The following is a 27,439-nucleotide window of genomic DNA, read 5'->3' as shown; positions in this document are numbered from 1 at the left end:
AGCAAAAAGGAAAATTTCCTTCAGTCACTGCTGACCTGGGGTTACCAAAACTGAAACATTTTAATATCTGTGCTGCACGTGCCTCGTTCCCCGTTGGGGAGCGACAGCAGAGCGGGGACTCTCATTTTCCTTGGTGCCCAGGTAATTTCACTGGGAGCCATCTCATTCTGTGAGTACAATGGATGAATTTATAACAAAAGGCCTCGGAGTTTGAAAGTCTGATTTTCGCGGAAATGAAACCAAGTCGTTCCTTTGTGCTCACATTCTGCTAATTCCACCATCTGGGCACTGACGTAATTCTTTTTCTTGTGCTTTCTAAAAAAGGCCTTCTTGCCAAACCCAGAGTTGGGTTAAAACAGAACTCAAAACCCACTAGAAGCAAACAAACAAAAAATATATATGTAATTTATTACTCTGAGACATGTTTCTCTTGTTCCAATCATCCATTTCACTGGACAGTATCTGGTAAGAAGAGCTTTTCACTGAGTAATGTTGACCACAAACACAGAGCAGAGCAGTTAAATCAATTGTTTCTGTCAAATACAAGCAATTTATGATTTATGATTATTTATTTATTATGAGTTTCCCCTCCTACAACCACATGCGGAGCTTGGGGCACATTAAAATTCCACATTTCCCAGGATAAAGTGCTGTGCATTTATTGCAGAAATAGAGAATCTTCCATTGGTAGCTGATACTTAGGTCTGAGCCAGATTTAAGTCTTGGGTATCCTGAATTTAACAGGAGCAACAGTACAAATTGAAAGGTTTATTCCTGGTTTTATTCTTCCTGTAACTGACACTGGAATGTGGCCAAGCACCCACAAGAATCGGCACACAGAAACACATGAAAATTCACAGAGGGAACAAACAAACAAGCCCAGCATTATTTGGAGAAAGAAATCTTATTCCTTGAGTAGCACCTTTTTAAACTGAAATCCCAGAGAGGCTGTAAAATTTAGTTGGCTTAAGAGTTAAAAAATAATTGGAAACAATGAGGCATTTGGAATCTAATAACAAAAATTCCAACTTGTGGTGAGCTAGAAATCAGGAGGGATGCTTCAGTTTAACATAAAACATTATTTTGCTGTCTTCTTTCACTGAGAAGATGATTTTTTCACCTCAAGCATAGAGTTTCTTCCCAGTTTGACAATAACTGATGGTATGTGGTGGTATTTCACTTAAGGAAGCCAGGGACAAGCAGATTATGGTGAATAATAATTGTACAGCCTGAAAAGGAGCTGCAACAAGGGTTAACACCCTGGCACGTGAAATCCAGGGAAAGGCATCTTGTTCTCCTATACAAGAAGTGAAACTTCATTTTGCTGCAGTGAATGAGCATATCCTGAAGGCACAGGAAAAAAAAAGGTGCTTTGGAAACCAAAAGATCTTAAAAAGAGGAGTTGAGCTGCAACCAAACCATCCATGTGGTCTGGGTGCTGCAGATGGAGCTTCCTCCACTGCACAATAAAGGCAGCTTAAGGAAATTTTTTTCCCTGTTAACATCTGCATCTTGACAATGTTCCTCAGACCATGTTAAGCAACTCCACTGAGCTGAGACAATATAAAAATGTACCCATTTTCTTCAGCAGAGCAGCCAATGGGATGTTTTAGATTTACACTGATGAAACCCAGCCAGGCCTGGATGAAATGAGCAGCTCATGGATTTGGATTCTGCATTCTGCCAGGATAACTGGCTGGTGTCCAGGGTTGTGCTGTCAGTTTGGTGTGGCCAAAGAAGCATCAGAGCAGGACACCAGGAAGGGGAATCCTTCTTCCCATTCCACCACTTCCAAGCTCACCTGTCTCTTCTGACAGCTCTGAGTAACATTAAAATGCCAAAATTCATGCTGAATGTTTCAGATCTCCCACAAAACTGCTTGTGGCACTGCCCAGTTCCAGCATTCCTTATTTCCAGGCTTACAATGAGAAACAAGCTCTAATTTGGTTATAAATCCACACGGCAAGTTTTCAATGTGTGAATGGCAACAGCAATCTGACTGTGCTTTTAAAATCTACTGGTGTCCCAGTTTCAGGAAAAAACCTTGCTCTATCCAAGGCAGATATTTCTGGTTTCCAGAGGTACCAGTGAAGAGATCCTGAGTATGGCATGGAAATCAAAGATTTAGGTATGGTTAATAAATGATAAGGTAAATACACATTTCCTTTAGCTTTGGTGCAAAGTTACAACTGTTTGACAATGGCTTGGAGGCACAGGGAGGTCTTTTTATTTCACCCTTAAGACTGACACTTAGGAGCAAACTTTTAATCAGAGTAAGCTTTCTGGGAAGAAACAACATTCATTTTATATGTAAAAAGAGATGAATGTAAAAATTAGACACCACTTTGCAAAAATCAGTGAGAAAACACAGCTTTGCAAACCCCCTCCTGCTTCCAGAAGCAGAGCAGGCTCTCACAAGTAAAAACAATTTTAATAAAAAGGCAGTACTAGGGTGATTTTAATTTTTTTTTCCCCTAGATTGAGAAAAACACAGTCAGGTGAAGCAGCAGAAAGTATCCTCTGCCTTTCACAGTCCTGATGTGTTGATCCTCCCTTTTGAACGTGGCACTGAAGCTCCTGTTGGCCCATCACCACGTTTTCCCTCGGGAGAGCTGGGTTTAGATCCAGTCTGAGTTTAGATCCAGCCTGTCCCAGCTGGAGCAGTGTCCAAGCCTGGATTGGTGCTGCACTTACACAGAGCCTCCTGTAACACAGACTCACCCCTGAGCCTGAAAGGGTTAAATGTTCTTGCAGTGCTTCTTTTTCTTTCTGGGTGCTCCTTCCCCACACTCCCTTGTCTCCTCTTTTTGCTTTTTGTGCTTCTTCTTGTGGCGTTTCTTCTGCCTTTCCTCCTGCTCCTCTGCGCTGAGTTCCTCCCCCTCAGACATTCCCACAGAAATTTCTCCATGGCCTGTATTTTCATCACAACTGATGTTTTCTCCTTCATTCTCCTCTTTATGTTTCCTCTTTTTTTTCCTTTTGCGACATTCACTTAGTGGATCATCCAGTACTTTTCCATTCAAGCTCCCTGTCTTAGGCTTTTTCCCTAATTTTTCACAGTCCTCTGTCCTCTCTGCTTCATCGTCTCTCTTCTGTTTCTTCTTTTTCTTTTTGACTTTGGTTTCCAGCTCTTCTGAAAGCTCCACAGCTTCATCAGCTGTTGGGCTGGAATGATCCAGATTTGGTTCTGTTTCCTGCTGGGAACCTTTCAGCTTTGCCAGGCGCTTGGCAAAATACTCCTGAACAGTGAGAGCACTCTTCACTGTATTGGAAGCATCTCCAGGGCTGGAGAGCCATTTGTTCCCCTCCTTCTCTTCCTGGGAGTCAGGATCAGCAATATCCTCCTGCAAGGGAACAAAGAGGAGCAGGAGTGAGTCAGGAGTCATGGCTTTAAACATAATGTTGGTTTTTTGCTTGCTAGTAAGGAAAATACTGAAAAGCAACGTGGTGCTTTGAAAATTAACTGTGAAAGGACAGATTTGGGTGGAAGTGAGGCAGCCCTTAATGTGAAAGATGCTGTAGGTTTAGGGAAAAGAGGTGGAAGGAGGGAAGGCAGCAAGGCAACACAAACCAAGACAATTTTCAGTTGCTTTGAGTCCCTTAGTTTACCTATTCCTACATAACTCATGTCTACTGCCATACTTGGTGCCTTACACTGACTTTGCAAAGCACATGTCTCTGCAAGACATAAACCAGCATGAAAAACGATCCACTACAATTCATTAGCCTGTGGCACAAAGGAAATCTCATGCCTGGAATAGCTCTTCAGCAAAGAACTTGTAATCCAGGGAACAATCCAGCATTGAGGCATCTCTTCCATCTTATCTGATCTTTGGAAATGTTTGTTTCGGAGCTGCTCTGCTGTCAGGGTGTCCCAGATGTTGTTATTTAAACAGGCTCCATTTGATCACACGTTATCAGATGGCACAAACAACACCACAGGTTACATCTTACAAGGTTTCTGCAGACATGAAATAAAGAGCTGCTCATCTCCAGCTGCAGGTGAAGAGTCTCCTTACTAAAACGGAAATATCAAACTAAGAAATATCAGACTACAAGCAAAGTACAGCTCTGGAGCTGGATGTTATGGATGGCACGAAGACAATTGACTGAGAAAGCAAGAAATGCCACAAGATGGAAATGTATAATTTGTTAAATTATCTGACATTTACAAAAGAAACAAACCAGAAAGGCAGCTGAAATTAAGGCTTGTTCACATACATACCAAAGCACTCAAAACAAAGCCTTTGTGGTATTGCCTTTTGCTTAGCAAAAGTCACAAATGACTCTTGGAAATGTCCGAGATTTTCACAGAAATCATGGAATCATTCAGGTTAGAAAAGAGCTCCATGATCATCGAGTCCAATCTGTGACTGGCACCTTGTCACCAGCCCAGAGCACTGAGTGCCACGTCCAGTCACCCCCTGGACACCTCCAGGGGTGGGGACTCCAAACCTCCCTGGGCAGCCCCTCCAATGTCTGACCACCCTTCCAGGGAAGAAATTCTTCTGATGTCCAACCTGAACCTCTCCTGGCACAGTTTGAGGCTGTTCCCTCTCCTCCTGTCCCTGTTCCCTGGGAGCAGAGCCTGACCCCCCGGCTGTCCACTCCTGTCAGGAGTTGTGCAGAGCCACAAGGTCCCCCCTGAGCCTCCTTTTCTCCAGGCTGAGCCCCTTTCTAGCTGCCTCAGCTCATTAATTGTTTTTTTATAGCCTTGCACACACCACAGGGAACAGGTACCCCCTCTGGATGGGAAAAGCTGGGAAGGATGGTGTAGAATCCCTAAAACCCCTTCCTGAAGGAAAGAGGATCAACAGGGATTACAGTCAGAGAAAATTCCTTGATTTTCCATTCATAAATGCACAGGTGGGTAAGAGCATCCCTCTTACCCTCTGCCCACACATCCTGAATCCTGCCTGCCCAAACCAGGGCAGTCAGATTTCACAGCCACTTTCACTGCCATAACCTGATACTCAGGGAAGGCCAGCAGAGAGCTGGGAGATAAAAGCCCACTTATCTCAACACTCTATAGTTATTGTGTGATGCTGCAGATAAGGGACCTGGCTCTCTTGAGGGCATCGTTAAACTTGCTGGCTGAAGCAGGGTCTGTTAGGGTTTGTGAGTAAGGTTTTCCAGGTCTGGCTCCTTATGCATCCATAACCTTTACTCCCATGAGCAAGAATGCAAAAATTGGTGTCATTAGTGATGCATTACGAGTGGTGATTTCCTCATCCATCTATTTCAAGAGAGCTATTCCAGTGGAACGAAAGTAAGGCTGCACTTGAGATTCCAGTGATGTTTGTGTGGGCACTTATCAAAATTAGGGACTTTTCTTGTAGTGATATGTTGTAGTGTTCCTGAAGAGTTATGAAGTAACTGAAACTATTTGACTTCTGGCAAAGAAGCCTGAAAAGGGATGTGGAACACGGGAAAAAACAGGATGTATCCACACACGTCTCCTCACAGGTTACATTTGAAAGGGGACCTGCAGCAGAAGTTTACAAGAGAGAATTCCCAGGAGAAATGGGTTGAGCTATATTTATACTAAACCTGTTTTTAATAAGACCTAACCCAACAAGCAGAGAATCCCATGTCATCACAGGATCATTTAGGTTGGAAAACAGCTCCAACACCATCAAGTCCATCCTGTGACCATCCTTGTCACCCAGCACAAAGCACTGAGTGCCATGTACAGGCTTTCCTTGGACACCTCCAGGGATGGGGACTTCAAACCTCCCTGGGCAGCCCCTTCAAATGTTTAATGACTCTTTCCATGAAGAAATTCCTCCTGATGTCCAACCTGAATCTCCCCCGGTGCAACTTGAGGCTCTTTCCTCTCCTCCTGTCCATGTTCCCTGGGAGCAGAGCCCAAATCCCCTGGCTGTCCCCTCCTGTCAGGAGTTGTGCAGAGCCACAAGGTCCCCCCTAAACCTCCTTTTCTCCAGGCTGAGCCCCTTTCCAGCTCCCTCAGCCCCTCCTGATGCTCCAGACCCTTCCCCAGCTCCATTCCCTTCCTTGAACATGCTCCAGCCCCTCCAGGTCTCTCTTGCTGGGAGAGTCCCAGAAGTGTCCCCAGGACTGGAGGTGCCCCAGCAGTGCCAGCACAGAGGGACAATCACTTCCCTGGCCCTGCTGAAGCCCAGGCAAACAGGGTCATTTTCCTTCCCCCCACAGCAGGATTTTGACACCCTGGATTGCAAAAGGACAAACAGACTCCCAGGTTTTCAGCCAGAACTGTTTCCCTCCCCACCCCAATGTGTAAAACACACTTGGGCTCAGAGCACCCGTTACCCCCTGGCCAACCAGGAAAGGATTTTCTCATTGCCTTGGTGACTTCAAGTCCTGACAACTTAATTACTGTAATTGAAGGCAAATATTACTTGAACTCTACACATTTCTTTCTTTTCATGAAGTACATTAGGCATAAAAACAAATGTTCCTTTGGTTAAGCAGAGGAGTTCCAAAGGTATGTACGAGTTCAGAAAATAAGAACCTTGCTCAGAAACCCCTTTATTGGTAAGAATTTTAATAACCACGGGCCACTGAGCACAGAACTAACAGGGCATGAAGACAAGCAAAGAGGTGCCAACCCTAGAAAACCTCTGAGTTTAGGAAAAGCTTATACAAAACCATAAATCACCTGGAAGGGCTGTTAAATGCCAAGGTATTCCTGCTTCTGTGGTTTACCTGTCCCAGCAGCCATGGGAACACTGCTGAACTCTAATCAAGGGTTTTCTCCAACCCCTCACAGTTTATGCAATTCCTCCCCTGCTTGACAGAGAAAAATATCAAAGAAAAATAAGGCAGATATCCCTAAAAGGGACTGTGCTGCTGAAGCTTCTGAAAGACAAAATTTTCACCAGATGAAAGACAGAAAGAAATATTCTTGCTCCAGAGAACTGATGATCAGGTAAAAGGGAAAAGAGCAATTGAGTGGAACTGAAAAGAGCAATTGAGGGAAAACTGAAGACTGGGCTTTGGAAAAGATGTTTACCCATGCCATGAATTCCAAAATTACCCACAATGTTATGCTGAGGAGATGAAGTTACAAGGAATTGGGAATATGGAATTGGTAGGATGGTCCCAAGCAAAACAAAAGGACTGCTTGAAACATGGTGTTAGATGTGGAATGAGTAAGAGGAAACAATAGGAAAATTCAAGGAGAGGTTGGGAAGTGCACAGGAAGAGATGAAGGTCAATTACAGGCAGAAGTCCCCTGTAAATATCATCTGTTTATGTAATTAGTGAAATGTATGGAAAATAATCTAAAGGACATAAAGCACTCCATGTACCACCGTGTTTTTCTCTGCTTTTCTTTGGCTGCTGATTAAATCATTAAGGCAGTACACTAAACTTAGAGGGAAATCCTGGTTCCCTTGAATCCTTCAGGATCTGGATTGCATCTCCAGGGCATCCCACTCTCAGAGCACCTTTCAGGTACTCAGTGAAAGGAAAAAACCGGAGATTATGATCAATTATCAAAGGAATTCACATCAGTGAAAACAAGAAGAGAAGAAGCCTAAAGGGAGAAGGATTTAGACACATTGTGAAATCAATCTGGTCTAGTGGAAGGTGTCCCTGCCCATGGCAGAGGTGGGAGTGGGATGAGCTTTAAGGTCTGTTCCAACCCAAACCATTCTAAGATTATTATAAGTAATAGTCAAAAATAAGAACTGCACCTGCATGTTACCCTAGGAGGAAAAGTGAGATAGAACCCATGTGCAAAGCAAAGGGTGCTGGCAACATACAGGAGCAAGAGAAACAGCGTGGATTAATTCAGAGAAGTTTCCCTCCCCTTCAGAATGCAAGTATTTCCTTTTTAGCACTTAAAAATCTTAAAACAGGGGAATAAAAGAATCTCTTCTACCATCTCTGTTTGCTCATATGAACTACTATTACTTAACCCCAGTTATTTCACATGACTTTGCTTTGTTGGTACTAATTCACAATGATTTTGTGAAATCTTGTTCACAAAAATGACACAAAAGGTGAAGTCCAGAAGGGATGAGCAAAAAACCAGAATAAAGCTGAACTATTTCAATAGGCTCTCACTTAAATGACAGAAAGTGGGCTGGATGAAGCACATGGAGCCTGAGTTCCACGAAGAACACAGGATCACTCTTAGCTTTAAAATGCAGCCACCGCTGTTCTGCCTTTCTTACCAACTTCTTTTATGAGAAACTGGAACAATAAGATTAAAATAATCCTGTTCTGTTCCTGCTGCTTCAGATCCTCACTGAGAGGCAGGTAGGACCCCCATGCAATGCACAAAACTTGAGAGGCAAGAGCTGAGGGCACTCCTGTATCTTTCCATCCCAGGAATGGCTGCAGATAATTCCTGAAGAGTCACTCTGGAGCTTTGCAGACATCAAGGATGACAGAATCTTGCTTTAAGGAGTTGACAACTTTAAGTTAAGTACAAGCATTAATATTTGGATTGGGATCAAACAGGCGAGAGGGTGAACAAACACCTGTAGCCTGATGAGTTTAAGCAGGATTAAAATAAATACGTGCATAAATAAGGCCACATACCATCAGTTCTGCAGTCAATTCTGGCATCAGAACAGGTACCCAGGAGGTTCTAATGCTTTTAATTTACCTGATTAAAATTAGTTTGTTTCAGACAGCATCTTGTGAAGAGCTGATGAGAACAGACTCCCAGTACAAAAAGAGCTGATGCAAAGGGAAAACAGGACAATTGCCCTGGTGCTCATGAGGAAAAGGACAAGCAGCAGAGGGAAATTATCCACAGGAAAACTTTGTCAGTAGGAGAAATCAGTCTCTTTGAGAAGCCTCAACAACCACTGGAAGTCTCAACCACTGAAAGAAACTCAGACAACTACCAGGGAAGTGTTAGGGGGAGTTAATCCTTGCTTGGAATGGCAAATGTGGGATCTAGACTCCAGAAGCATCTTTCAGTCCTGTAATGCTTCAAAAACCTGAACAGGGATGCAATTTGACATCCTGGTGATCACAGAATTGTTAAGGTTGGAAAAACCTTCTCAGACCATTGAGTCAAAAAAATTCCCCAGCACTGCCAAGGCATCACCAAGCCATGTCCCCAAGTGCCACATCCACACAGGTTTTAAATCCCTCCTGGGATGATGCTCCCCCCACTTCCATGGGCAGCCTGATAAAATAAATGAGGGTTTAACTTAAGATATGAGAAGCAGGGATACTCAATCTGGACAAAAGTGGTAAAAATTTAGGTGTCCTGCAACTTCTATTTTTTGTTGGCTATGGTGGTGTAATCACCACATATCCTTAAGAAGGTTTAATTTTACTACAATTTATCCTGTGTACCAATAGAACAATGGATCCAGTGATAGGAAATGGAATAAAAATCCTGAATGTCCAACACCTGGGTGACATGACACTCGTTAAAAGAACCAATTCCAATTACTGCAGAGAAGCACTTTCCTGTTTTACTCTGATAAAATAAATTCTATGCCAGGGTATATTGAAACATCAGCTGCTGTCTTGCAGTTGATATTAACTTCTACACTCCACATGAGCCATCAGCTGTCTCTAACTCAGCAAGGACAAGAAGACAGGTAAGGAAGTAATTAATGGAAAGAGAACAAGGAAAAATGTTTTCCATGGAATTATGAAGATCCATTTTTGCTACACATGTAACTACAAAACAGCAGATTGTTTCTCTAGCAATCAAAAGGCCAAGGAATTTTATTATAGTAAATCTATGCCTAAAATAATCTGGAGGGTATTAATAGAATCATTGACCTCTGGAGCAGAACTGCTGTGAGTGGAGTCACAGAAACCCACAAAGACAGAAATTTTACCATCCTTCAGGATATCCCTATTGTGCTTACAGAATCATGGAATGGTTTGGGTGGTCAGAGACCTTAAACCCATCCCATTCCACCCCCTTCCACACCTTCCACTATCCCAGGCTGCTCCAAGCTCCATCCAGCCTGGCCATGGATGTGGCACCACATCCTGATGAGGAGGTTTTATCACCACATAACAGCACCCAATTCACCCCACTGCAGCAATCTACAGGTGCTTGATTTTCATTTACATTGTATTTGCTGATTCCATTTTTATTTCAGTTTTAAATTCTGTGGTGATGCGTTTCTATTAAAACTACATCCAAATTCTCCCAGCCTGTCTCATCCTTCTACTTTATATTTTTGTCAAAAGCTCATCCTGTACCTCAGCAGGTGGCCAATTTTAGCAATTTTCATTCATTCTTATAATTCACACAACAGAAAACCCTCATCTCTCTTGTTGAATACTCCTGGTATGCAAAATGCCATTTGTTTGTGATACAAACAATCCATTTCCAGGGTGTAGGATGAGCTGGAGCCCAGCCTGATCCCATCAGTGAAACAGGAGCTTCACAATAAAGCTGTGACACTCAGCCAGGTTTTGCCTCCAGCCTGCAAACACCAGCGGAACAGGAAACAACAGGGTTGCAAAAGTGCAACGGATTAAATTTTGGCCAGGGACCTGATTGCAAGGATAGTCCCGGGGATTCATTCCAGCTGTCCTGAGCAGATCCTGGTCAGGCCACAGCACCTGTATTTCCAAGGGCAGCTTGGGAATCCCAGCACTGTGTCCCACAGGGCACACACACACTTCCTCCTACTGTTCTTACACTTTTCAGGAAAAAAAACACAATTTATTTAAGTTTTTGCACAACAAAGGCAGAGAAAAAGTCCAGGAGCTGAGGCTAAGGGGGAATACACATCATGCGATAATTCCCAAGAGGAGCAGAAGCCTGAAAGCAGATAAGGAAAGAGTTAAAAAAACTCAGCACATGGCAGAGAAAATCCTTCTCCTATTTTGAGAGACACTTAGATATCTCTGTGACATCTCATTCCACTCCAGCTCCTCTGCTGAGGCCAGCACAACCTCTCTTCCTTCACATTTCCCTGCAAATTACATCTGTGCCTGAGACTGGATATAAACAAAACTACTAGAAGAGATTTCCCCTAGGATCTCTCTATTGGCACGATGCAGAGATCCAAACACAGTGACTTCATCTTCCCAAAAAGCACCTAAATCAATTCTAACTGTTCTGTTCTCACCTTGAATAACAGAGGAAGTACAGTCCAGCAAAGCGAGCACAGGACTGGGAAGGTCACGTTTCCCAAGTTCTCCTCCCAGCTGCTGGGAAAGCCTGGAGAAGTTATTCCAGCTCTGGCACAGGTTATCAAAGCACAGAACATGCCTGATCAACTGCACGAAACTCACAGCAGAGCTAGGAGTTTCACAAAGTGTTTGTAAGGTGCTTTGAGATCCTTCAAAGAGGTATCCCAGATGAACAAGGATGGAAATAAACTTGGAATTCCACTAAAGTGCACCTGGGGCTGGGACACCAAACACAGAAGTGACCCAGCAGCACTTCTGTGACAGATCTGTGAGGAATCAAACCACCAGGAGTCTCAGATACCGTGTTTTAAAGGAGTGGGAAGGAGAAAAAACATGGAATGGTTTGGGGTGGAAGGGAACCTGAAGCTCATCAAGTTCCACCCCTTGCCATGTCAGGGACATCTTCCACTGTTCCAGGCTGATCCAAGCCCCGTCCAGCCTGACCTTGGACACTTCCAGGGATCCAGGGGCAGCCACAGCTTCTCTGGGCAGCCTGTGCCAGGGTCTCACCACTCTCACAGGGAAGAATTCCTTCCCAATATCCCATCTATCCCTGACCACCGGCAGTGGGAAGCCATTCCCTGTGTCCTGTCCCTCCATGCTTTTCCCAAGTCCCTCTCCAGCTCTCCTGGAGCCCCTTTAGGCCCTGCAAGGGGCTCTGAGCTCTCCCTGGAGCCTTCTCCAAGTGAACCTCCTCAGCCCTCCCAGCTTGGCTCCAGAGCAGAGGGGCTCCAGCTCCTGGAACATCTCCATGGAATCCTCTGGTCTCTCTCCAGCAGCTCCACGTCCTTCTGCTGTTGGCCCCAGGGCTGGAGCAGCTCTGCAGGTGGGGTCTCACCTGAGCAGGGCAGAGCAGCACAATCCCCCCTTCTCCTGCTGCCCACACTGGGGGATCAGCCCAGGATGCTAATCAATGCAGATTGTTTTGTTAATCCCAAATCCAGACTCTAAATGGCTAAAAAGTCTTCAAATCCCTATCCCTGTCCCCAATTCTGTGGGTACTGTGGCATGCTCAGAAGCAATCCAAGCCTTCTCCACATGTCTTGGACACTTTTTATTATCTCTTTGTAATGTGTGTGGAATGAGCAGCTGCTATTGAGGATTCAGGAGACCAAACCCTCACTGGTTCTCAAGTTCAGGATTTCTTCCTGTGCTCCACAGATACAGAAGAACCCCAAAATAAGTAACAAGTGGGCTTGGCCAAACAGACCATGAATACAAGCAAAGGTATCAATGAGGGCTCTGAAGATTTGGGATGCTGAGAGAAAAAATGGAATAAAAATCATAGGAGGCACCCAGAGGAGAGAAAGGAGTTCTGGTAGCAATTCCAAGAGCAAGCAGAGTCACAGGAGCACAGCTTTGGCTTCTGGCAGCGGAAACAGCACATGCTTCGAAATCTGAAAACAACACCTGCCTATGTCAAACTCCTCTTTTGGCTCTTTTCTAATAATAAATGTAGAAAAGCAGATCTGTGTACAAATAAAGTGCTTCCAGGAGCATTTGATGCAGGTAATTTAAACCAAAGCTTTTCTCCTTTGCCCATCCCCTCAGAAAACATTTCTCAAAAGGAAAATTGACACTTGAGCCTCTTCTGTTCCTCTGATCCAAGAGGGTGATTTGGGGAAGAGCTGACCCATGGATCCAAACCAGCTCAGACCTCTGGGCAAGGGGACAGACATTTCCTGTTTTTCAGCACCAACAGTGGCCCAGGAGCCCGAGAAATACCTTGTGTCACTTTGTAGTCACTTTTTAGTGTGCCTTCCTCAGGCTTGGCTCCTTTCCTCTAAGCAGGTGTGAAGGGGGACTCAGAACACAGGGAAATGAATCAGAACTTCACAATTTGGGGCAGGACAGACCAGAAATTACTTAAATACCAGCAGGGCCCTCCTGTGTAGGCATAAAGACAGATGCAGAAACACAAACAAGAATGAGAATTATAGTTGAAATACAACAGCAGGGCTGTGTATGCACATTTTTTTCCTTCTCTCCTATCTATAAGGGTCTGAAGAAAAGAGTTTGTCTGAGGATGGGGTTTATTTTTTAAAGAATACCATTCATGCAGTGTGCCTAGAGTTCATAAGGATCTTATCCTTGTTTTCAAGGATTCACACAGCACAGCCCAGTGACTACAACCCAGCCAGATACAACCTCTCTGCAGCCTTTGATTTTAATAAATTCTTTCATTTCTTCTTCATTTCTGCCTTTAGTTTTGGTGTTTCCTTAAACAACTCTTCTGATGATCAGCTCCTCAGATCAGTTCTAACTGGGACTCATCCTCCCCTCCAAAAACCAACACAACTCTTCTCTCAGCTTCAAAATGCTGCTCCAAGTGTTTCCCTACCCATCTTGCCCGTGTCCTACCTTACCCTCTTGCTAGCTGAGATGTGTAACATCCTGCCCTTGTTCTGTCCATCATTTCCTTGCAAGCTCTCTGGGGAAGCAATTAGCCCACTTGTGAGCACTCTACAACATAATTAACAAATAATAACCACTGAGAAATGTAGGCCAAAAAAGCCAAGTTATCACAGCCCCATTTCTGCAGAGACTTGCATTGTTCTGTGCTCGCTTGCAGCTTCCAAGTTCCTGGAGGCACAGATTCTCCTCCAAGGCAGCACAAAAGCAAAGGTGAATGCTGTGTTTTAAAGAAGATGTAGAATGTTCTGACTTTATTTGGATTTACAGGCTTTGCTGCATTTCCCTGCTCGTTAACACAACCAGTTGTGAGTATTTATACAGAGAACACTACAATAAATCTCAGAATTGGAGGTGAAAGGCTCATAATTTGGTTCTAAATTAACTCTGGCAACGGGAATACCGAAGGAAGGAAAGACAGGATGACTGTAACCATGAGCAAGATGCAACACCAACATAATGACATCATTTAGGATGAAAAAACTGCTGGAGGAGACAAGGACAGAACCAATTCTTGGGTTTCCATCCACACACCCCACAGCAGCCTGTAGGGAATGGTAACAATTATCAGGGAAAGCCTAAAAACTCACTCTTATTTTAGCAGCAAATAAAATATTTCCAACTCCTCAGGCTTCCTACTGTAAGACAGCTCTTCCAGGCTCCTGCACACTTCCCAGGAAGTGTTATGAGTCCTGTTACCCTTCAATACGTAAAATAAGGTGCCAAAGCAATTAGACAAAGGTTTCTAATGAAGCTGAAGTAGAATTCTGCCAGGGAGCCAAGGAAGCATAAAGGAGGATGAAGAAAGGGAAGAAAAGGATAAATGATCAGTTTGGAGTGGTTATTGGGATGAAGAAAGACGGCATTTGGAATGTACAGAGAAGGAATAATGTTGAGGAAAGAGGAGAGAGAAAGTATGTGGTTAATCTCCACATTTTACAGCCTTGAGGAGGTCAACAATGATGACCATACTCTGAAATTCTGGTTTTAGATCCACCCATTACTGATCCTATTCTGAAACACCAAACTGAGCTGATCCCCACTGAGAACAAGAAAGTGAACAGCACATTTGAGCCACGAAGCAGCAGGAAAACCTGTAATGGAGCAGTTGGCACTAACTTATGGATAATCCCTGGAGCCCGAGAGTGCCAGAATGTCTCACCCAGCCCTGCAGCCTGAGCAAGACAGAGCACGTCTGTGGTGACCTGGGACAAAGGATCCTCATGGTCACTTTGTGAAATCTGCCATCCCTGGCACAACTTTGGCTCTGCCAACCTGCAGAACAACTCACCTGGTATAACCTCAGGTCATTTGAGGAGAGAACAGCTCAGATCAGCACATACAGGATAGAAATTTCCCAGGCCTGCTTCAGCGGCAAAGGAAGTTTTAAATGTTCAAGAGGAGAGGTCTTGTCCTTCAAAACTGATGAAAAGCCAGGGCATGGCTGCAACTCAGTGATCTTTAGGGACCATTCCAACCCAAACTCTTCTTTGATTCTCTGATTCTATAATGCTGAGACACTTTGTAGCCTCACAGTCAGGATCTTATCTCAGCTTTTCTGCTATGGGTAATCCAGTGCCGATCTCCCAATCATTAAAGGTGAAAACATTTGTTTTATTCTTGTTTCACATCCATATCTGTCCAACCTGCTCTTGGGTTTACACTGAATTCCTCTCCTGAGAGTAAGGAGCCTCATTTTCCCCTTTAACCCCATCCTTGGACTGCTTTGTCTTTGGGCTGCTTTCCATGGCCAACCTTTGTGTTCCTGATCTGCTTTTTAAGGAATCACAGAATGGTTTGGGCTGTGAGGGAACCTAAAGCTCAAACAGTTCCACCCCCTGGCATGGGCAAGGACACCTTCCACTAGCCCAGGTTATTCCAAGCCCCGTCCAATCTGGCCTTGGACACTTCCAGAGATCCAGGGGCAGACACAGCTTCTCTGGCTACCCTGTGCCAGGTTCTTCCCACCCTCACAGGGAACAATTCCTTCCCAATATTCCATCCATCCCTGCCCTCTGGCAGTAGGAAGCCATTCCATGTGTCCAGTCCCTCCATCCCTTGTCCCAAGTCCCTCTCCAGCTCTCCTGGAGCCCCTTTAGGCCCTGGAAGGGGCTCTGAGCTCTCCCTGGATCCTTCTCTTCTCCAGGTGAACAGCCCCACCTCTCCCAGCTTGACTCCAGAGCAGAGGTGTTTTCCCTTTTTTTAAAAATTGTTTTGGTGATGACTGCATCCCTGCCTTTGACCAGTTGAGTTTTAAAGGCACACTTGTCTTTTATTACACCAAGTATGAGCTTTATGGAACTGCATAAAGATTCTGCAGCAATGCAAAAAAAACCAACGAGAAAATCCCCTGCAATTCCAGATAGATTTCCTAGGATTTTATTATTAACACTTTGTGTAATGCCCTGAGGGGAGTGAAGAGCTCTATGGTTGCCCAGTGAGCCACACAAAACACAGAACCTGTGCCCCAAGGGACTTGCAGGTTAAAGCTCTGAGTGGGTACAAAACAATACAAATAATTGCCAGGTAGGCGACCCCGCAGGCAGCGCTCGTGTTCCAAGCCGGAACGTCTCCTGGCACAGGAGCTCTGGAAAAGGATTGGGAATGGGATGCTCCTCACAGCTCAGCAGCAAACTGCTCCAGGAATAAGCAGAAAAATGAAGACTCAAGAGGAAATGTCAGATTAAAGGGAAGACAAATTTGTTCCCAACGTCTCATTTGTTCCTAATGCTCTGCGGTCTGCAGGTAAGCAAAGGAAAACAGAATTGTGGAATCACTGAGGTTGGAAAAGCCCTCAGAGATGACCAAATCCATGCATTGCCCAGCACTGCCAAGGCCACCACTGACCCAAGTCTTCAGGTGCCACATCCACACAGCTTTTAAATCCCTGCAGGGATGGGAGCTCCACCACTGCCATGGGCAGCTGTGCCAGGGCTGCACAACCCTTTCCATTTTTCCTAATATCCACTCTAAACCTCCCCTGGTGCAGTTTGAGACCATTTCCTCTGGTCCTGTCACTTGTCACCTGGGAGAAGAACCTGATCCCCACCTGGCTGTACCCTCCTGTCAGGGATGTATCAGCCCAACACAGAGCTGGCTGTCCCCAGCCCCCTCCTGTTCCTCAGCTGTGCGAAGCTGTTCTGTTGAGAAGGAGGTGCTGCTGGTTGGGGTCTCAAATCCAAAATGGAAGGCTCAGGAGAGCTCAACAAGAAGTTCTAAGTGTCCTGAGGCAGAGAAAAAAAACAGATGCCAAAGAGCAAAGAAATTCTTGCTTGATGCTGAGCATTAAAATGGTGTAGGGAAAAGGGAAATAAAGAATCACAGAATGATTTGGGTTGGCAGGGACCTTAAAGACCATGGGCAGAACTTTCACTTTCCCAGGTTGCTCTAAGCCCTGTCCAACCTGACCTAGGACACTTCCAGGGATGGGGAGTTCCCATCCAGCAGACCTGAGTGGCCCCATGTTTAGCACACAGAAGCTTCAAGAGATGTTGCTTACCCCCATTTACACTCTAAAATCCACCTTAAACCTGCTTGCTAATTTTGCTTTGCCTACTTTCAGTTAATCCTCCTCTGCCCTGTTCTTTCCTTGGGTTTGCCCTCTGCTGATCCCTCCTGCTGCCTCCAGAGCTGGGTGGTCCCTCCACCACCAAGTCATCCCATCTCAGATCCCTGCAGTGACTGAGCAGTGCCAGCTCAGGTTCATTCCCTTCATTACCCCACACTTAATGCCCTGAGAAAAGCAGGAGGGTGGAGCCACGGAGTTCTCCAAGAACTCACTCCAAGCACAGGTGAAGGTCACGGCTGCTCTGAGGTGGCAGCTCTGCTTTTCATTTAAAAAAGGATGGTTGTGGTAACTCTAAGCAAAGCAGCTCCACTTCCTGTGGCTTTGGCTATTGTGGCTGGATAATCCTGGGCTTGATAAAGCTTCTAACAGGTTCTGAGAGAAGCTGTAACTGTGGTTATGGAGTTTTTAACACCTTTCCTCCATGTGCATTCTCTGATGTCGGATGATACAGTTGAACACAGCTGGGAAAACAATTTGCCTTTCCTTTTCATAAAACCATTTATTTTCATGAAGAGTAGGAACTTCATATTTGTGAGGTTGCTGCCCGCCTGTGGATTGTGCCTCAGATCAGTGAGAGAGGATGGAATAGAACAAAAAAAAATCACAGAATCACGGAATCATTAAGGTTGGAAAAGTCAATCCAGCAGTGCCACCATGTTCACCCATAAACCACAACCTCAAGTGACACATCCACATCTTCCAAACACTTCCAAGGATGGTGAGTGATCAAAAAAAAAAAAAAAAGAAACAAAATCTCTTCTTTAACTGACCTGGATGCTAGGCTAAAAATGAAGCAGTCCTTTAAGTAGTTGAAATAAAACCAAAATAATTCAGTGTTGATAAATAAAAAGAAATGTACTTGGGTAAAACAGAACCTAATATGAAAGAGTGTAAAATTAGAAAGTCAGGATGCATTTCAGCAGTTCATCCAGCCTGTTACTGAATGTTATTTATGCTTCTACATGTCCAAAATACTGTATCTAAAAGTAGTTGGACAATTTAGAATGCAGTATATGACATAGATAGAGGTTAAAAATAAATCCCTATAATGCTGATTGGTCCAAGGCTCCCCAAAATCAAGTGTGCCAGAACTATTTACCATTAATTCCAACTACCCTTAATCTGATTTCTCAGACATTTTTCAATTCCTTCATGCAAACACAACTTGTGCTAAAAGGAGGTGTTGATTTAAGGTGGAAGTGAGGCTCAATGAGAAACAAGAAAACAGTAACAACAGTATAAATGACCACTAAAGACCATTTAGAAAAATATTTTGTGGTGAAGCAAAAAAGAAGCAGCCACAGACCTTCTTCCAGAGAGGAAATCACCTCTGGAAAAGCAGCAATGATATCCAAATGGAAGTGGTGAGAGTAAGGTGCTGGTGGCAACCATTAACATGATTATTTTTGCAGCAATCAACACCTCCTGAAGAAAAAAAGCAAGAATCCATGCTAAGTCATAGGTGGTAAGAAGCCAACAGAGCACTGAAGAGGAGGAATTGTTCAATTATTATCCTGGGTATGAGCATTGCAAATGCAGGCACTGACATCCGTGTTACAACCTGTTAGGGACCGCAGCATGTTGAAGGGATTAAAAGCCAATGACAGGCCACCATCCCTCTTAAAATCCAGTGCCAGGCCAGGGGCTTCCACTTTCTCAGCTGAAATATCCACAGTTGCAACATCAGCCCCTGTTGTTTGCTCCTAATGAAAGAGGTGATTCACTTTCTTTCCAGGAGTTGCACTGTAAAATGTTGATTAGAGTTCGAACCGCCCCCAAAATTTAAAGCAGAGTGGAAAAAGAATACAAAGTGAGGTGTAAAAAGGAGATGGGAGTCAAGGGGGAAATCAAAGCAGGGAATTCACCAGGAGGTAGAGATTTTATCAAAGCGATTGGTTCATTAGGCAGAAAATCTGACTGTCATTAAGATGGTGCTGCAGTGCTTTTTGTTAGTGAGTTCTTCAGGGCAGACACCTTTGTATTTCTACTTGTAAAACACCAATTAGTACCTCGGGCAGACTACAAACAAATCAACATTAGAACAAAGCAGTGAAACAGAACCTTTTGTATCTCCTGCAAAGCCTGGAGTCACCAGGACAAATTAAACTCCCTGGAGAGAGTCCACATTCTTCATTCCCTAATAGTCTTCCCCTTGTTTGCTGCACATCTGTAGGAGTTAAAAAGCACAAATTTGGATTTATCTCTCTGCTTGGGCTCAGAGGGAGTTCACCATGGGATGCTGCTCGGGGAATTCTTGTTACAAGCTTTGTGGGTGTGTATTCAAGCTGGTTTTCAATTTGTAGCAGTGTAATTGCTGCAAAGCCCACCCAGCACAGCCAGGCATCACTGCTTTCGCAACGTGGAAGTGAAGGCACCTGCTCAACATCCTCTGAAAGGCCACACTTGGGAATTAAAGAACAGCTGGAAGGGTGGAAGGAGCCAGACTTGGTTCAGTCTAGCCTATATGGCTGGAATAGGAAGAGTTCCTGACACTGTCTCCAGAAACTCAGAGGGGGTTTCCTCATTCACTTCCAAGCAGAATTTAGGAGGGAATTGACTTCTGTAGAGAATCCATTTCCTCTGGCCCCAGTTCTTGTTCCCTGGGAGAAGAGCCTGACCCCCACCTGGCTACAATCTGTTTTCAGGGGTGCAGAGCCAGCAGGTCTCCCCTGAGCCTCCTTTTCTCCAGGCTGAGCCCCTTTCCAGCTCCCTCAGCTGCTCCTGATGCTCCAGCACCTTCATCTTTCAACCTACCCTACCCACCTTTTTGCCCTTTCCCACACACACTTTATAAACAATATGAAATGTCTTTTCCAGTTTAACTCCCCAAAATATGTTCAGTGGAAAGGTCAGGCACAGCAACAATCCAGTCACAGTAATGGTTAAGATGCCAGACTACAGATTCAGAGTCTGAGCCTGCCATGATTCACACTGAGGGCTGCTCAGGTTATGCTCACTGTAAGGAGAAAAAAGGTAATTTAGCCTTGATGATTGAGAAAACCTGAAAATCTGCCAGCCTCATCTCTGCCTGGAGTGCCAGTAGCTATTAAAGCCTTAACCAGGGACACAGGCAGGAATGCATGATTTGGGGTTTATGATTCCTGGAGCAAAATGAATGTCAAAGGTTGGGAGAGAAAGATGGTCTCACCTCCATGTTCTACTCCCTGTGGCAAAGAAATAATGATTGTAAACAGAAGCAACAGAGATGCATTTTTTAAAGAGCTGGAGAAGCATTTCCATGTTTAGTCAGGCACACAACAGCCTGTGCAAAGCCTGAGGAGTGGATGTAAAAGAGCACCCATGGTGGGATCTTTGAATACATCTGTCAAGACTCACATGAGCAGAGCCGATCCCTCTTGGAGAAGAGGAGATGGATTTCATGAGCACTTAGATCCTTCCCTAAATTACCTCCTATGTACAGAAACCCAGACAGCAGCTTGGAAATGGACTGAGAGCTCTCCTGAAGGAGTTAACCATTCAAACAGGTAATCTCTGAATTTTGAAAGAATTTGGCCACCAGAGCTACTTCCCTGCAATAGTTCCGAGGAGCTGCTGCCAACGTTAACATTGGGAGGCAGCTACTGACAGGTTTCATTTTGCCCAGTCTGATGCTGCTATTGACACTCATGCAGACAAGCCAGCACAAACAGGAATAAAAGGCCACCTTCCATGGCAACACTTCTCAAGGAACTAAGGAATTTACTGACAGCCCTGCAATCCCTGGCAGGTGGTGGGATTTGCTTCCCAAATGTCCCGGGGCACGGAAAAGCTGATGGGACTCACGTAACAACGGCTCCTACGATGCTGCTGGGCAGCTCCAGAGATGAGTGACAGCCTCTGCAACATCCAACAGGAATTACTGGGTAATGTGGCCTTTCATTCAGTGACAAGTGATGTGGAAGGCTGAGGGTAAATTCCAGTTGCAGGTGAGGGTCCTTCCGAGAGGACAGAAACTTTTGCAGCACCAACAGCTACTTGAATTCTTCTTCAGGCTCGACAGCAAATGGCAAATTTCTTACACAAGAGTTACTGGATGGGGCCTGGAGCAACCTGGGATAGGGGAAGGTGTCTTTGCCCATGGCAGGGGTTTGGAATTAGATCATCTTTAAGATCCCTTCCAATCTAAACCATCTATAACTCTTAATTTCTGCCTCTGCATCTTCTACCCCAGTTCACCACCTAAGCATGCAACTCTGTGCTAGTGCAGAAGGTAAAAGTGATTCAGAGGGAGGAAGCTGAGCTCATTTTGCCAAGTCCAGGGGAAGGGTGAGCTGTGTACAAGAATGTTCCCTCCCAGACTGGGATCTTCACACCCTGTGCTCAGACCAGTTCCCAGTTTTCCTGCCATGGAGAAAAGGGGATGTGGATGTAAACTGGGAGCTGAACTCCCAGCTCCAGCTCCTCTGCTTCTCAGAAAACTCAGCATCCCTATATTTGGATTTTGAATCTAAAATGTAGGTCTTTAGTCCATCACTAGTTTGAAGATTGCAGAAAACCCTTAATCTCAGCAAATCTGTCCTGCTCTCAGATTCACAACACTTTAGGGAAAGCTTTTACAACATACCCCAGAAGTTGTGCTTTGTCTTTAAGGCAGAGCTGACAATAATGTGCATCCTGGAGAGCAGAAAGTCACGGGAGAACAATGTAAAGTTTTGAGGATGATTTTGGAAATGCCAAAAGACCTGCAGAGGCAGCTGAGAGCCGGCTATTGATGACAGATTAGCCAACCCCACTGGGTACAATTTGCATCTGATTCACAGGGACTGGAAGAGAACTAGGAAATTGGGATTATAATGGGATTAATCACATGACTCCAGGGATCCCATTCATCCCTCTGCTGAAGGGTCCTAGACCTGCTCTGCACTGCCTGAGCTGCATCTCAAATAGTAATTTGAGGTTTGCTGGGACAGGAATATCAGATTGGAAGGAGGGAAGAGATAAATGTTTGCTGGTTTTCCACTCAAAGCCAGTCTTTATCAAAATTATGTGACCACAGACTGAGATTAAGGACTGTAGTAAACCTCAAATTCCAGTCTAGAGCTGAAATCCTTTGAGATTTAATGCTACTAATTCCTCCAGCCCTCACATTTACTAGAAGTGACTGTTAAAAAAAATAAAACAAATCAATCATTCTGAAGGAACTGCTGTGAATCCTGAAACAAAGGGAAAGGATGAGATCATTGCTGTTTCTTCAGCCTTGGTGAGGTCTCCAAGTGAACATATGAAGCAGATGAGACTTGCCTCAGCAAGGCCTGCAATGTCAGAGCAATAAATAAATGTTCAGAGTGAGGCTGCACCTTCAGCTGATGCGAGCTGCTGTCAGAGCTGCAAAACCTGGGGAGTCCCAGGATTTCTGGGAAAACGAAGATGTGGTGCTGTGCTCCCCTGAAGGGAGACTCCAGAGCAAAGCCACTCTGGAAAGGGTCAGGCTGCCAGGCAGGCACTTAATTAAAACACTTCCAAAGATTCTTTCCCATTGTGATCTTCTGTGTTGAACTTGGCATTGCCATGGAGTTCTTGGGCTGTCCTACACCAGGGACACCAAGGCCTGGGAAGCACTGAAGCAGTTTGTCCCAAACTGTTCAGCATCAATATTTGATGTGGGGATTCCTGTTTTCTTTCCTGCATTTCTCTTCCTGGGCTTTGGCCACTGAGGAAGATTTTCACATGGAGCCAGAAGAGCTGGGACTTTCTGTGCCTCTCTTAATGGTGAAAATTAGGAATGAACCCTAACTGTTATTCAGTGTAACAAATGAGCTGCTCTAACCAATTCCTAACTGTGTTTACAGTTTTCCAAGAATTGGTTCCCAACCTGGAGTCACAGTCTGGGCCTTGGCACAGCTCCAGGCACACCGAGGCTCAGGCATTCCTGGTGGAAGGCTCTCTTTGCTCCAATTCCCATTCCCTCTGCCTTAGACCCTTCACTTTTAGGTCACATAAAGACAATACATAAAAGAATGTTCATCTGTAACAACACTGTCCAAATAACCCCTTCTCTGAGGACAATTTTTGTCTGACCTTTGTTCCAAATCTGACAGCAAAATTCTGATTTTATAAAACTCCCTTGGAACACACTTCTTTCTTTTCCTAGTTTTAAACTTAATTCACCTTCTGGTGTAAGTGTAAACAAACAATTAGAAGTCAGGCTGAATGCATGCCCTTTGGGGAAAAAAAAAAACCACCACGAAACTCCACAATATCTACAGAGATGTCTATTGACCCAACAGTTATCAGAAATGTGGTTTGGTTTTTGGGGTTTTTTTTATTCTTTCTGGCACAAACCCAGCTTTCTAAACAGCCAGTGACCCACTTTCACCTAGCTGGCCTCTGAAGTTGAGAGAATATTCCTACCCTCTGGACGCTGGAGGCTCTGTTTGAAGTCCCTGCTGTCAGGAGATGGTCAGTTTACGTCTCCTGTCCTAGGACAGGAAAAGGATGCACTCTCAGCTCCATGTGTTGCAGGCAGATAAGCACAGAGATTTCTGTCCTATGCCCTTATCAGCTTTTCCTGCTACTCTCCAGAACAGACAGCACCAAGGCTGGCAGTAAAAATTAAACTTAAGCAAGAGGAGGAGAAGAGAAAAAAAAAAAAAAAAAAAAAGAAAAAAAAGAAAAATGGGAAAAAAAAAAAAGAGAGAGAAGTATTTCTCATAACTGTATTTCAAAAGGTTGAAGTTTTGGGAAAAATAAAAACTGTGCTAGAATTTTCAGGGGAACTAAAAACTACCTAAAATTTTCTGTATTCTCAGTGTAAACTGACTTACTCTGACACACCCAGGATGACTTAGGGTTTAAAAGATATCTCATGACTTAAATAATCATTACTATATGAGAATTCTTCCCCTTGCAAATAAAACCAATTAGCTGGCAAAAAGACATTCCCTGCATGTGGGAATGATAATGGAGTTACAGAATGCTTCGGGTTGGAAGAGACATTAAAGATCAACCTGTTCCACCCCTTGCCCTGTGCAGGGGCACCTTCCACTATACCAGCTTGCTCCAAGCCCTGTTCTATAAACTAATATTTTTATTTCATGGTTTCCTTTGCTCCAAAGCCCATTCTATAAATTAATATTTGTTCATGGTTTCTTTTGCTTTTCCTTCTCTCTCTACTGCTCCCCCCTTCTATTTATATTCCTTCATTCCCACCACCTCATTTTCTTAACGTGCAGAGGACAGGCTAGACAGAGCCTCCAAGGATTTTGGGTTATCTCCCATCTTTCCATCTTCTGCCCACATAGGATTTAATTTATGGGTGCTTCAGTCTCCACCCTCTATAAAACTGAAGTTACTTCTTGTTGAAACATTGTCAGCCATAAGTGAGATGGACTCAACGTCATTTTAGGAGGCACCTTCAAGTAAGATTTGAACATAAAGGTGATAAATACAAGTTCCAGATGGAAACCAAGTGTCCGGCTCTCCACAAAGCCCCACCTGGATCTACTGATGCAGAAAAAACAAAAATCATCTAGCAAATACCCACATAAAATTGACAAATGGCTGTTACAGAAACCTCAAGAATTGCTTCTGTGCTCCTCCCCAGCCCTCAATATCATTATTAAAATCATGGCTACAGTCAATTTATAAATTGAAACAATTTTAGAAAAAATCCCTCATGTAATTGCAGCAGCTGTTAAATCCACATCACAGATGTCATGGGCTGCCAAAAAATGTGGGGAGAACTTCATGGATGTGACAGGGCTTCAGAGAACTTCAGGGATGTGACTTTCAGAGAAAGTCTTTGAGTACTTCAAGATTCCCAAATTCTGGACTTATTTCTGCTACCAGTTTCTTCTAGGACAAAGTGTTTAGAATGACATTTGAAAGAACAATCCAGTTTCATTTTTAAAAGCACACAAGAACTCTGTATCTCCACAGAATGTGGAGACCCAAAATGAACAGAGGTCAATGAAGAAATAACCAATTTATTGGCATTTGAGGCAAAGTAGAACTGCCCTCTTAGAAGTTCCTGCTCCTCCTCCTCCTCAAAAGAAGCTTCTAAAGTTTTGCTTTTAAAATAATTGTGTTGCTGATGCATTTTTACCCTTAAACATGACTTAGTGTCCCCTTAAATGAAAAACACTGTTCTGTATACCTTGAACAACAAAACTTAAGAGCAAAGAATTCTGCTATTGAGTAAAGTATTCAAAAGGCAAATCATGAGAGCTCAGCATTTCTCCAGCTTCACTCTGCCATGTCTCTTTTAAGTTCTACCACAATAAAGAAAAATTTCCTTGCTCAAACCTTTTGCAATAATATAAAAATAAAGAAATAATGATAAAATGCTCTTTGGGCAAGACGGGAATTATAGTGATGGCATCAAAAATGTCAAATATTCCTTCAAACTGGAATGAAAGAAGTATTTTAAGAATCTAATCACATGAAAGCAGCACTGAGCCCAGGATTCAGGACAAACCAGCATGTGTGTGTGTGTGTGTGTGTGTCTGGGTGTGTTTATCCCTGGATATCAGACAGGACAGGAAAGGAAGAGTTGAAACACTTGTCCAGAAAATGCTCAAAAAGAAAACACAGCCAGGACAAATTTAGCAGCTTTACTTAGCTGGGATATCAAAGGCAGAGCTGACTGGAAAAGCAACCACCTCTCAAGAATGGCAAAATAAACTCAGCAGAGTCTCAGGAGGAAAACCCAGATCAGAGGCTGGATTTCGTTAACTGCTGCTGTTTTGGGTAAGTCAGGTCCTTTCTGACACTGCTGAGATAATCTTGTCGAAGAATAACAAAAATGAAAAACCAAAACAAAAAAAAAGCAAAAAAAAAGAAAAAAAAAGGACTAAAAGACAGACCAGCCATTTCAGGGGGAATCTGTTTGTTAAAGTGGCTTTGAGGTGGTGTCTGAAGAAACAAAACTCAGAATGAACTTCCTAAAACATTTTTTTTTCTCTTGGTCTCCTTTGGAAAAGTGAATTTCAATAGGCTGATTGGCAACTTGTTTGTTGATCAAAGCAAAAGTCTGAAACACATCTGAAACAGATTTTCTGAATAAAAAAAAAAAAAGGCATTTCATGCTCAATTCAGAAGAAAGCCTCCCCAGCAGAAACTAGGCTATTTGAATTTTTTTTTTTTTAAAGGAAGCTTCCATCAACTAAAATGAGTCAAAAGTGACATGTTTTAATAAATTCTGTCTTCAAGACATGCCTGGATATTACCTGGATATGAAATTGAAATCATGGCTTAGAAATGTGACTTTCTATCCAAAGTTCATTAATTTGCTTGTATTACACAGAAGAGTATTTACCTCAGACTGGGAAAAACATCTGGATCTTACAGTGACCAAAATCCCAATCTGATGCTCAGAAATAGTCTATGGTTAGATGGGAGGAGGATGGCATCTGCCCACCTCTGGGAAAAAAAAGAACAGAGGAAGAAATAGCGGAAAAAAAGAAGAAAATCCACAACTTTTCAAGCTGCTGTGACTTCACCTGGGGAAGTCTTCCTGGAAGATTTAGTACAGGGAGCAAAGGAAGTGTGTCAACATGATCTGTACCATCCAATGGATAAAACTGGCTTTGGAATTCACCTTCCCAGTGCCAAACTCCCGCTGCCGAGAGATGCAGAAATTGAAGTGATGTCAAGCAATTTCCCTTGGCTCCCACTCATGCCAGAGACAGACACTCTGACGCCGAGGGAGGATGATGGGGAGATAGCAGGTCCCTCTCATTTTCACAAGAACTCCAGGGAACTGCTCCCGTATCTGGTGCAGAATTAATCAAGATAAGTTAATGTGTGATAACATGTATCTGAAGGGGAGAAAGCCTGGACAGCTCCTGCCTCTCCAGGAGTGAATTTAACGTCCCTCCAAGAAACACAAGGCTGTCCTTTTCTTCCCTGATCCACCCCAAAAGCAAAGCACAGGCTGGAGGGTCTGGAAAAAGGACAAGGTATGGCACAGGAATGTGACAAAGTAGAAAATACTGAATCTCCTAACATTGACAAATCATTGATGCTTTTACACCCTGGCATAAGAAACTTTCACCTGACCCACAGATACTCCTCCTGCTGCTACTCTTAAAATACTCCACACTGATAACATGTAAACGGTTTGTGCATCCACACAAATGGGTATTTTGTGGTATTTCAGTGAGGTCTGAATTCTGTACGATTGCTACACTGCCACTGTGACATGTTTCATATTAAATGAAAACATCAGATATGACTGGGACAGTTAAATTGTGGAGAAGGTGGGAAATTGGAAAAAGGTTTGGGTTTTCAACCATGGAAACCAGAGTAGGAAGAGACCACTAAGCAAACACACACAGATGCTTTTCTCTCTGTAAACCAAGTGCATCAGGCAAAGTGCTGCCTTCCAAATCACAGAATGGACTG

At 43.9% G+C, this 27,439-nt stretch overlaps 1 protein-coding gene across 1 annotated transcript in view; it reads right to left on the bottom strand.

Moving 5' to 3' along the window:
- Positions 1-550: 550 nt before the first annotated feature.
- Positions 551-27,439, bottom strand: part of PINX1 (PIN2 (TERF1) interacting telomerase inhibitor 1) — a 61,773-nt gene continuing 34,884 nt past the window's right edge. The window contains exon 7 of the mRNA XM_021540533.3: positions 551-3,344. Within this exon, the coding sequence (XP_021396208.2) occupies positions 2,739-3,344 (606 nt within the window). The 3' untranslated portion in view covers positions 551-2,738. The remainder of the gene's footprint in view (positions 3,345-27,439) is intronic.

Source organism: Lonchura striata, chromosome 3 (assembly GCF_046129695.1).
Source record: "Lonchura striata isolate bLonStr1 chromosome 3, bLonStr1.mat, whole genome shotgun sequence".
Lineage (NCBI taxonomy): Eukaryota > Metazoa > Chordata > Aves > Passeriformes > Estrildidae > Lonchura > Lonchura striata.
The sequence above is the reverse complement of the archived record's forward strand: the minus strand, read 5'-3'. Positions and strand labels throughout refer to the sequence as shown.